The sequence below is a fragment of the Schistocerca americana genome, chromosome 2 (assembly GCF_021461395.2).
Source record: "Schistocerca americana isolate TAMUIC-IGC-003095 chromosome 2, iqSchAmer2.1, whole genome shotgun sequence".
NCBI classification, from domain to species: Eukaryota; Metazoa; Arthropoda; class Insecta; order Orthoptera; family Acrididae; genus Schistocerca; species Schistocerca americana.
The window spans coordinates 953,973,107-953,985,481 of record NC_060120.1 but is presented as its reverse complement, the minus strand read 5'-3'; the positions used below and the strand labels follow the sequence as shown (position 1 = coordinate 953,985,481).

General features: G+C 42.0%; 1 protein-coding gene across 1 annotated transcript in view; it reads right to left on the bottom strand.

Moving 5' to 3' along the window:
- LOC124596129 overlaps positions 1–12,375 on the bottom strand; it is a 262,465-nt gene that overhangs the window by 231,267 nt on the left and 18,823 nt on the right. The window contains exons 2-4 of the mRNA XM_047135149.1: positions 7,002–7,246; positions 2,281–2,391; positions 2,105–2,198 (exon numbers count right to left, since the gene is read on the bottom strand). Coding sequence (XP_046991105.1) covers positions 2,105–2,198; positions 2,281–2,391; positions 7,002–7,246 — 450 coding nt within the window. The remainder of the gene's footprint in view (positions 1–2,104; positions 2,199–2,280; positions 2,392–7,001; positions 7,247–12,375) is intronic.

Below are 12,375 nucleotides of genomic sequence, written 5' to 3'. Positions count from 1 at the left end.
GAACAGGCAGCGAGTACACCAACAATGTGAAAGCCTGCATAGTCAATGTGGCTGACAAGCTTGTGATAGCACAATCAAGTAGACTGAGCACAGGGAAGTGAACACCACACTCATTGCCAATTATGTTGTAATGCAAGACACAAACAACAGTGCAGCCACAATTAATCAAAGTTAATTCACCCACATACAAATGAACAATAAACACTGAGGCTCCGACAAGAATACGATAAGGACACTACAGGTGAGCCTGCTGGCCGATCCGGCAGATGCTGTTTGCAGACTATTCGAAGTACAGTGCACCGGCGACCAGGTACCACAGCACACATTCAGGTACTGCATACACAGTTATAGCATTCACAGTCTCAAGAGTGTTAGAAAATAAATGACGCTACAATATTAGGAAAGATTGTATTTAAAGTAAGTAAGTAATAATTCTCAGTCTGTTTATTTAAAAATCAAATGCCATAGGTGAAAAAGCATTAAGGAGGACTTCTTGATCATTTATGTTCTGAATTCAAACAGAATATGGATATGAATATGAACAGTACAAAAGCCAGCAAGAAGAATGAAAGAGTCAGAAGAAAGTTACACTACAGTATGTGCAACAACGTGAACACACAATATCAAATGGACTGGAAGGATTGTAAAACACACAAGCTTCTAGGCAATGTCTTACCAGAATTACAGGATCAAAGACTCCAAGAATAGTTAGTCTGGTAATAGGGAACAATTCATTATTAAGCACAACATAGGGAAAAAAAGCACAGACAGTGTTTCAATCAGGTTGCAGAAACACTAGTTGATTAAAGCCTCTGTGACCTGGACTCACCCTCTCCCTTAAAACCCACATACTTTCGTCTTTCCCTCTCCTTTCCTCTTTCCTGATGAAGCAACCGTTTGTTGCGAAAGCTAGAATTTTGTGTGTATGTTTGTGTTTGTTTGTGTGTCTATCGACCTGCCAGCGCTTTTGTTTGGTAAGTCTCATCATCTTTGTTTTTAGATATATTTATATAGACACACACATACATAAAATAGTTACAGCAAAGGTCTCGCTTCTTTAAGACAGTAACTCTGGATCTGCATTCATAAATTTGTCCTAGGTGTCTACATAAGGAAGTGAAACACTAATGCTATGTCTTCCCGTAATGTTACATTGCCTTTTACAAACCCAGGACCATTCTAAGGGATCTACATCTACACCTATACACTGCAAACCACTTAAAGAGTACGGTAAGCACTACTTCTCACTGTACCAGTTATCAGCGCTTTTTCCTATTCCATTCCCTTATGGAGCACGGAAAGAAAGATTGATTAAATAGCTCTGTGTGCACTGGAATTAGGCTAATTTTGTCTTCACAGTCCCTGGGTAGCGGTTTTTAGTATAGTCCTAGATTCATCACTTACAATTTGAAAAACTAACTTACAAAGTAGGTTTTTACACGATAGTTTACGTTTATCTTCAAGAGCTTCCATATTCAGTTCTTTTAGCATCTCACTGATGCTCTCTCATGGGCCAAACAAAGCTGTGGCCAATTGTGTTGTCCTTCCCCCTGTTAGTCCTATTTAATACAGCCCCGCCCCCCCCCCCCCCTCCACACACACACAACCAATATTCTAGAATGAGTCACATAGGTCTTTTGTAAACAGTCTCCTTTGTAGACTGGTTGTATTTCCCTAGTAATCTAACGTAGTTTGCCACATGCTTTACTTACGATTAAGCATATGTGATCATTCTATTTCATTTCGCTATAATTTGTTACTGTCATGTATTTGTACGAGCTGACCAATTCCTAACATGGCTCACTGGTATCGTAGGCAAGGATTATTATGTTTTTCTGCTTTGTGAAGAACAAAAATTTTACATTTCTGAAAAAACTTTTTTAAGGCAGTACTTCATTATAAATAACTCCACTCATGTTGTTTCGAACAGGTCATTGGACTGTGGCAATAATCACTGCCATTAAATAATTATTATCTCTATATAAATATGAAGGTATTTACAGCTGACATAAAACTAGTTCAGTGGGTGCTAAAAACTAGCTGCTGCAGATAAAGTATAATTTATTTCTCCACCTTTGAATGCAGAGAAGGTTGTTTTACTCACTTTCGCAGGTTCCAGTAACTTTTCATATAGTAAGTCAATATCATCATTTAGGTTTTGTGCTTCTACATGGTTGGTTAAGTTTCTCAGTACCAACCTGCAAAGTAAAGTCCTTACTACAATTACATTCAAAGCACATTTCTACCCAGATATAGCACTAAACACAAATAATACTAAACCTGAACATATAACCAGTACTTCCAGCAATAAGGACCTCACACTCATCATCTCTCTCAATCACAGATACATTAACGAAAGAGATTCCTGCTTCACCTTCAGCCTTTAAGCATCTGCAAATTGAATACAAATTATATATATTTTAAACTTGTGAATTAAAAGAAAGTAAACTATTCTATACAAATTACAAGAGTTACCTTACAAATATTTTTAGTTTGTTTGTATTCAATGATGTGTAGAAAAGAAGAAAATCATTTGGACTACAATAAATGGGCAGTCTGCACAACACTGAAATGTATGAAAATAAACTGAACAAAATTTGTAAAACTGCAAAATTAATTTGCATGGTGGAAAAACAAAAGCTCTTTCCCAGCACACTACATACATCAAAACAACTTATGTCTGGGTACTGCAACATCTAAAATTGGTCCTCAGTAGATATTAACTATGAGCTGTGCATGAATTTTATAAGGTCTATGTTAACACTTTGGAAAGCGGCCACTCAGAGGAATATTGGGCCTAGGAAACCAGCCATTTATTCCATTATTTAGTGTTATTGGTGCGTATGTGATTGATGTATCTTTAAGAGTAATACTTGCCAAAAAAGGGCCAAGTATCAAGATTTATTTTTCATATTTACCTTAGCTCTCTGCTAGATTAATTTTAAAATAATGATTACAGAAAGTATAATTATCCTGCCAAGAAAAACATGTGAGGTGAGTTATTGAGTAACTTCTTGCCCTTGAGCTTCCAAAACTTCTTGCTCACTCAACAAATGTGATGATGTAGCAGAATTACAGCAAACTGCAAAAACCTAATGAGTACATACACGAAACTGCATCAATGCAATCATATTGGCTCAGCTATTCACGACAGCAGCTGTTACATTCACAAATGTTTCTAATAAACGAAAAGCACCCGTTTACTTTTGTTCTACAATATTACTTTTATTGCGTTAACTGGTTTTCGGCTTACAAGGCCATCTTCAGACATTTACTGAGCATTGTCACCAAAGAAGCTACAATGTTTGCAAACAACATTGGAAAATAAGGAATACGTCTAGACTGAAGCAGGAGCATACAGTAAGTATGCATCTTTTGACAGCGTGGTGGTAATGCAATGAAAAAGTAAAAAATTGAACAGTAAATAAATAACAATGGAGTAGATAGGAAAACCTTTAACACAAAATAGGAACAGCATGCCTACATAGCAGTTTCTATTAATAAACAAAACTAATAAAATAAAATTAGTACTAGACAAAGCTACATCAGGAGGTATGAAACATGGGGAGTGATACACAAACCAATTAAAAGAAGTAACATTATCAATGTAACTACAGAATACATAAAGAACTTAAACAACATGAATAAGATAAACAGAAATAAACATATGCAGGAAAATGGAGGCGTTTGAGGGAACATACAGTAAATGTAATCTTTGAAAGTGTGGTGGTGGTGGTGGTTAGTGTTTAACGTCCCGTCGACAACGATGTCATTAGAGACGGAGCGCAAGCTTGGGTTAGGGAAGGATTGGGAAGGAAATCGGCCGTGCCCTTTCAAAGGAACCAGCCTGGCATTTGCATGAAACGATTTAGGGAAATCACGGAAAACCTAAATCAGGATGGCCGGAGATGGGATTGAACCGTCGTCCTACCGAATGCGAGTCCAGTGTGCTAACCACTGCGCCACCTCGCTCGGTTTTGAAAGTGTGGTGGTACTGCATTTTAACATGAACATTACATTCAAAACAGTGGGTATGTAACAGTTTGCATTAAATAAATGAACAAAGTAAAATACGAAAAATATTTGATGAGACAACTACAAGAGGTGTTAAACATGGACAGTAACACAAGCACCAGTTAAAAGAAGTTTTAATAAACTTCTGTCTACATGGCATACAAAGACAACTTCGATAAAACAAAAGAACTCCATGAATACAAGAAAATGGGAGTATGTAGGAACAGACAGTGTGGGAAGTAATGAACAACAGATGATTATATGAAGTTTAGGAGAGGGGAAGTGTTGAGTTATGTCTGGTAATTTAGGATTAGATCTGGACTGTGAGCAAGATGTTTGTTAATTTCCAGGGCTTTCAGCAGGTTGAGTTTATGGCCTTTGTTTGCTAAGTGAAGTACATGGGACACTGGCTGGTAGTTGTGATCCTCACTCAGTACATGCTCAGCAAATGCGGAGTCAGAATTCTGCAACCTCCAGCTGCATTCATGTTCAGCCAGCCTAGTTGCTATGTCTGCTTGACTGACCGATGAAAAATTTTTCACAAACACAACAGGTGATTTTGTATACCCCACTGGTGGCTAATAACTGGATCTTATCTTTGCTATTAAAAACACACTGGGCTGTTGTGTTCTTAACATAGCAGGAAAGTCTATACTTGCAGGCTTTCGGTGCTTTGGCTACAACCTGTGATACCACACCTAGAAGTGGTAGTGTACACCATTTCTTGCAGACAGTGGATGGGGAGGCAGGTGGGGCATAGAGGAGGAGTATAATTTTCTGTTTTTGTTTCCTGTGCAAGATGTGGTCTATAAGAACCGGGCTGGTGCCACTGGGTGAGGTAATAAATTTTATTGTATCTAACTCTGCTTTAAAATAATCTCTGGACATGGGGACAGATATGAGATGGTGTACCATTGAGTGGAAAGCTGCATGTTTGTGAACTATGGGGTGTTGTGAGCAAGAAGATATTACTGTGTCTGTAGTTGTAGTTTTTCTATAAATTTTGAAATAATGTGTGCATGTACTGATGTCAATGGTGAGATCTAAGAAGTTTTGGATTTGTGAACTGAATATTTTTATGCTGACTGTTTAGGTTTTTTAAAAATGTGTTGAGTTGCCGTGGTACCAGTCCACATACTCAGGACGTCATCTACATATCTAAACCAGTATTTGATATCTGCACCAAAAATTTTACATTGGTCAGTAAGGCAGAGACATAGCAACTAGGCTGACTGAGCATGAATGCAGCTGAAAGTTGCAAAATTCTGACTCCACATTTGCTGAGCATGTGAGGATCACAACTACCAGCCAGTGCCCCATGTACTTCACTTAGCAAACAAAGGCCATAAACTCAACCTGCTGAAAGCCCTGGAAATTAACAAACATCTTGCTCATAGTCCAGATCTAATCCTAAATGACCAGACACAACTCAACACTTCCCCTATCCTAAACTTCATATAATCATCTCTGTTGTTCATTACTTCCCACGCTATCTGTTCCTACATATTCCCATTTTCCTGCATTCATTCATGGAGTTCTTTTGTTTTATCGAAGTTGTCTTTGTAATCCATGTAGACAGAAGTTTCAATAGTTAAGGTTTTCTTTTAAATGGTACTTGTATTACTGTCCATGTTTAACATCTCTTTTAGCTCTCTCATCAAATATTTTTCGTTTTTTTTAATGCAAACTGTTACATAGCCACTGTATTGAATATAATGTTAATGTTAAAATGCAGTACCACCACACCCTCAAAGATTACATTTACTGTATGTTCCCTCAAATGCCTCCATTTTCCTGCATATATTTATTTCTGCTTATCTTATTGATATTACTTAAGTTCCTTATGTATTCTGTAGTTACACTGATAATTGTTTCTTCTTTTAATTGGTTTGTGTATCACTCTCCATGTTTCATACCTCCTGCTGTAGCCTTGTCTAGTACTTATTTTATTTTACTAGTTTTGATTATTAATAGAAACTTATGTAGGCATACTGTTCCTATTTTGTGTTAAAGGGTTTCCTACCTACTCCATTGTTATTTATTTGCTGTTCAATTTTTTACTTTTTCATTGCATTACCACCACAGTGTCATAGATGTTACTTACTGTATGCTCCTGCTTCAGTCTAGATGTATTGGTTCTCTTACAATGTTTGCAAACAACATTGGAACTTCTTTGGTAACAATGCTCAGTAAATGTCTGAAGATGGCCTTGTAAGCCGACAACCGGTTAACATAATAAAAGTAATACAGTAGAACAAAAGCAAACTGGTGCTTTTCATTTATTATAATATTGTTCTACCAAGAACCGATGGAAGATTCTGTTAATAAATGTTTCTTTCAAAATAATCCTAGAAATTGACAACAGAAGGCAGAACCAGTCAAGGGGCACGTCAAGAGACATTCATACATTGTTCTCATGCAAAATGAGTCCCGGTTTTGAGTGACAGAGGGTTCACACGTCAAGACAATCACAGCCCGACTTATATTTGGGTGCAGTCTCCAAAGTGTTAACAGGGCAGTATGAGAACTTCTTGTACCAAGCAAAAGACGTACTAAATTATAAATAAGATATTGGAAGTTAAGTGCATCAAGATGTACTATTATGAAAAATAACAATACAAGTAAAGGCAATCTCTCACATCACAGACGAGGTGTTAAAACAGTCGACAGGCACATACACAAGATTAAACGTATTCAAATTTTTTCAGATAACTAACAAATGCATGCATACACAACACAGCTACTGTCCTGGGCAACAATACAGCCTAGGACAGTAACACACTGACGCATGAAATACAAGTACAATCAGAAGAATAATTTAACAGCAACAAACCTCACCAAATAAACAACTGAGCAAATCTGACATGAGTAGACTACAGTATAAATCAAGACAGTGCCAAAATATTCTGATTTGCAGTCATACATTCAAATTCTAATGTAGCTTCATATTAACTGTTATTTTTCCCCTCAAAATTTATAAAACTTACCTCTTGAAAATACCTTTCTTCTCGGCAATAGAATAACATTCCACACCTTCATCCTTAACGCAGGCAAACAGGAGTGTTCCATCGTGTGACAATGCAAAGCAGTCTACTATAGAAGAAAATTCAATATTTAAGCAGCAGTCTAATGATGAATCACTACTAGCGAAGACAATTAAGTTCTTGTCAACGCCAACACACAAAACGCCAGAAGAATGTACTGAAGCAGTAACTCTGGGAATTGCATGAACCTGCAACAGAAGGAAATCCAGTCACTGGAAAATAATGTAATGACTATTTTCCCATAGTAATCAATAGTAAATGTAGAGTTCTGAAGCAAAATTTTCAAACTACCAAAATTTAAGAGGCAAATTTGAAATTTTGAAGAATATGAATCTGTGCTAAACATATTCATTCCATTTCCAATAAGACAAATTCACAAGTACAGTTACAATTGCAATACAACTTTAAAATACTTGAGCTCACCAAAACAGAACTTAGTGAATCTAAGTTTATAGGTATTCTACGGCCATGTCATTACTCCGTAAGCTGACTGTGTGGCAAAAGATACTTCTGGTACCACTAACTGATCCCTCTTTCCCATTTCACTTGCAAATGGTGCATAGGTAGAATGATTGTCGGTAAGCCTATGTATTAGCTCTAATTTCCTCAAATTTTCTCATTGTGGTCCTTTCACAAGACGTATGTACAAGGAAGTAATATGCTGTCCACTCTTCCTGGAAACTACTCTCTTGGAATTTCATTAGTAAAGCTCTCCACACTATACAACACCTCTCTTGTAGCATCTGCTGATTGAGTTTTTTTATCATCTCCGTAACACTTTCACATGGACCAAATGCTCCCACGATGAAACAGACCACTCTTCGTTCATCTTCTCCATCTCATCTATCTGTCCTACCTGTTAAGGGCCCCAAATTGATGAACACCACTCAAGAATCGTTCGAAAAAGTGCCTTTTAAGCCCCTTCTTTAATGGATGAATTACATTTCATCAAGATTCTTCCTATGAATCTCACTCTAGCATCTCCTTTTCCTACTATTTGTTTTATGTGGTTGGTTGGTTGGTTTAAAGGCAGGAGAAGGGACCAAACTACGAGGTCATCGGTCCCTTGTTCCTAATAAAACAACATCACAAGTGTGAGAATTAAATGGACGAAACATTTAACACAAAACGGAAAGAAAGGAAAAGCCACAAGAACGAAGGGAAGGCAACGAACACTAAAAGGAACAAAAGAGGACAAGAAGACAACAGAGATGCTAGAAACAGAAGAGAGTAAAACATGAGAGAAGATTACAGTGGCTGACCAACCACAAGAATAAAAAGGAAAGCCAGCCACTCTGCAACACATTACAACCTCCAGCCTAAAAGCACTAGGGTGGAGGACACAGGGGGACAAAGGACATGCACTACAACCTAGATAGAAGTATAAAACCCACTCTCACGGATAACACACAAAATTAAAGCTGCTGTGGAGGCATTGTCACCCAACACTGAAGGCAGGGTGCTGGGAAAGTTAAAAGTCTGCGGCAGAGCGGCTAAAAGCGGGCAGTCCAGCAAGAAGTGGACGACTGTCATTTGGGAGCCACAGCGACACTGCGGTGGTTCCTCGTGACGGAGTAGGTAACCATGCGTTTGCCACATATGACCAATGCGGAGCCGGCAGAGGACAACTGATTCCCTGCGAGAGGCCTGCATGGACGACTTCCACACATTCATAGTCTCCTTAATGACACGCAATTTGTTGTGCATGCTGTTATGCAATTCTGTCTCCCAAGGCCAGAAAACCCTGCGGTGTAAGATAGAATGCAGGTCAGCTTCAGAGATGCCTATCTCCAGAAGCAGTTTCTACGTAGCCTGTTCGGCCAGCCTGTCTGCAAGTTCGTTGCTGGGGATTCCAATGTGTCTTTGGGTCCACACAAACACCAATGGAACAGCGGGACTGTTCCAGGGCATAGATGGACTCCTGAATGGACGCTACCAACGCTACCAGTGGGTGGCGAGAGTAGCAATGGTCGATAGCTTGTAGGCCGCTCAATGAGTCAGTACACAGGAGAAATGACTCACCAGGGCATGAGCGGATGTACTCAAGAGCACGAGATATGGCCGCCAGCTCTGCAGTGGAAACATTGCAGCCAAATGGCAATGAGTGCTGCTCAATATGTCCTCCGTGAACATATGTGAAGCCTACGTGACCATCAGCCATTGAGCCATCTGTGTAAACCACCTCAGAAACTCCGAAACACGTCAACAATCGAGAGGAAGTGACAGCGGAGAGCGGCGGGGTCAGACGAGGCGTACACCATGGATGCGTACGTGAACGGACTGCAAGTAGAGGTGGTAAAGGGAAGGATTCCAGCTCGGAGAGAAGGGACTGCATGTGAACCGCAATTGTTAGTCCCGATCTGGGCCGCCGATGCAGGAGGAGGGCTGCCGCGGGCAGGAAAAGAAGAGATAATTTGGATGCTCAAGGGAACTATGAATGTGTGCTATGTAACTGGCGAGCAGTTGCACATGTCTGATCTGCAGTGGCGGGACACCAGCCTCCACCATTACGCTGGTCACCGGATTCGTCCTAAAAGCTCCTGTCGCTAAAAGAACCCCACAGTAGTGCACAGGCCGAGTAAATGCAATGCTGAAGGTCCTGCTGAACCATAAACTACAATCCCATAGTCGTTGATTGAACTGCACCCCAATTGGTGTTGCTCAGGCAACGGAGGGCACTGAGGTGCTGCCAGCACTTCTGCTTAAGCTGACGAAGATGAGGGAGCCAAGTCAATCAAGCGTCTAAAACCAGTCCCAGGAATTGGTACGTCTCCGTGAGTGGATCGTTATTAAGGTAAAGTGCAGGTTCCAGATGAACAGTACGACACCAACAGAAGGGCACGACACACGACTTTGCAGCTGAAAACTGGAAGCTGTGGTCTAGAGCCCGTGAATGCGCCTTGTGTATGGCTCCCTGGAGGTGCCGCTCAGCAACAACAGTACTGGAGCAGCAGTACGAAATGGAGAAGTCATCCGCATACAAAGAAAGTAAGTCGGAGGGCCCCGACAACTGCTGCTAGACCGTTAATGGCCACTAAAAATAGAGATGCACTCAATACAGAGCCCTGCGGGAATCCATTCTCCTGGATATGGATGGAACTATGGGAGTCCCCAACTTGGACACGGAAACTATGGAGCGACATGAAGTTTTGGATAAAAATCAGGAGTGGTCCCCGGAGACACCACTCATACAATGTGGCAAGGATATGATGTGGCCAAGTCGTGTCGTATGCTTTATGTAAGTCAGAAAAGACGGTGATCAGGTGTTGCCGTCTGGAAAAGGCTGTTCGGATGGCAGACCCAATGGACACAAGATTATCAGTGGTAGAGCGACCCTGGTGGAAGCCGCCCTGACATGGAGCCAACAAGCCACATGACTCCAGGACCCAACCCAACTGCCGACATACCATACGTTCCAGCAGCATACAGAGAACATTGGTGAGGCTGATGGGTCGATAGCTATCCACATCAAGCGGGTCTTTACCAGGTTTGAGCATCGGAATGATGGTGCTCTTCTGCCATTGCGATGGGAAGATGCCATCGCACCAGATCCAGTTGAAGATGACGAGAAGATGTCGCTTGTATTCAGACGAGAGATGTTTAATCATCTGGCTGTGGATGCGATCAGCCCCAGGAGCTGTGTCAGGGCAATGTGCAGGGGCACTGAGGAGCTCCCACACAGTAAATGGGGCGTTATAGAATTCACTGCAACATGTAGTGAATGAGAGAATGTTCCCTTCCAGAAATCATTTGAGTGTGCGGAAGGCTGGGGGATGATTCTCCGATGCAGAGGCTCGAGCAAAGTGCTCGGCAATTGCGTTTGCGTCAGTACATAACTCGCCATTTATGGTAACACCGGGGACAGCTGTTGGGGCCTGGTACCTGAAAGGATGTTTGATCTTTGCCCAGACTTGCGAAGGTGACATGTGGCACCCAATGGTGGAGATGTATCTCTCCCAACACTACTCCTTCCGTTGTTTGACAAGGTAGCGAACACGGGCACAGAGGCGTTTAAATTCTATGAGGTGCTCAAGGGAAGGGTGCCACTTATGCCGCTGTAGAGCTCGCCGGTGCTCCTGACTTGCTTCAGTGACTTCCGGCAACCACCAAGGGACTGCCTTGCGCCTTGGGCACCGTAAAGTTCGAGGGATCGCGTTTTCTGTCACAGAAACAATTGTGCTAGTCACTTGCTCAACCATCACATCGATGTTACCGTGTGGGGAAGATTCAAGAGGCAGAGGTCGAATTGCGACAGTAAAGTTGCAACATCTCTGCCTCAGCCAGTAAGCATGGTACCACCCCACAAGGGGTTATGGGCATTAAAATCTCCCAGAAGTAGGAAAAGTTTAGGGAGTTGATCAATCAGTGCAGCTAATACATTCAGGGGTACTGCACTATCTGGAGGAAGATATACATTGCAGACAATTATTTCCTGTCGTCCTTATTCTGACAGCCACAGCTTCAAGAGGGGTTTGAAGGGGCACATGTTCACTACAGACCGAGTTTAGGACATAAACACGAACTCCACCTGACACTCGATTATAGTTTCTACGGTTCCTGTAATATCCCTTACAGCTGTGGAGGGCAGGGGTCCGCATTGCTGGGAACCGCGTTTCCTGGTGAGCAATGCAGATAGCAGGTGTAAAGCGTAACAGTTGCCATAGCTCAACCAGGCGGTGGAAAAAAATGCCGCAATTCCACTGGAGGATGACATCATGAGACTGGGAAGGCATGGAACATTCAATTGTAGGTAGCGGTGGTGTGGGTGCCACAGCAATTTCCTTGGTTTCCCCCCCCCCCCCCCCCCACTGCTCCTTGGGTTTCCCTGGCTGGGAGGACTTCACGGGCTCAGTCTCTGGAACTGAGGATGAGCATGAAGCCCTACGACCAGCTGCTTTTGGGCTCTTCAGCCACTGGTGGATGACGTCTTTCCCACTAGAAGAAACCTGGGAAGGAAGTGAGCCAAGGGACCCCTTCCTTCTCCAGCTTAGAAGTGGGGACAGACACGTCCCCGATGGTTGGGGGAAGCGGAGGGGGGGGGGGGAGGGGGGGGGGGTTTGCTCACGTGGTGCAGGAGCAATAGGGAAGGAAATGCCCCCAAGGGCAGGTGTAGTCTTCCGGCTCTGAAAGGTGACCTGGGTTGGCAGAGCTGATGGTACCAGAATGGTTGAAGCGGCGGCATAAGACTTTGTCATGCGCACAGGATGCAGACATTCAAATTTTCTCTTAGCCTCAGTGTAGGTCAGTCTGTCCAGAGTCTTGTACTCCATGATTTTCCTTTCTTTCTGGGGAATCCTGCAGCCAGGCAAGTAAGGCG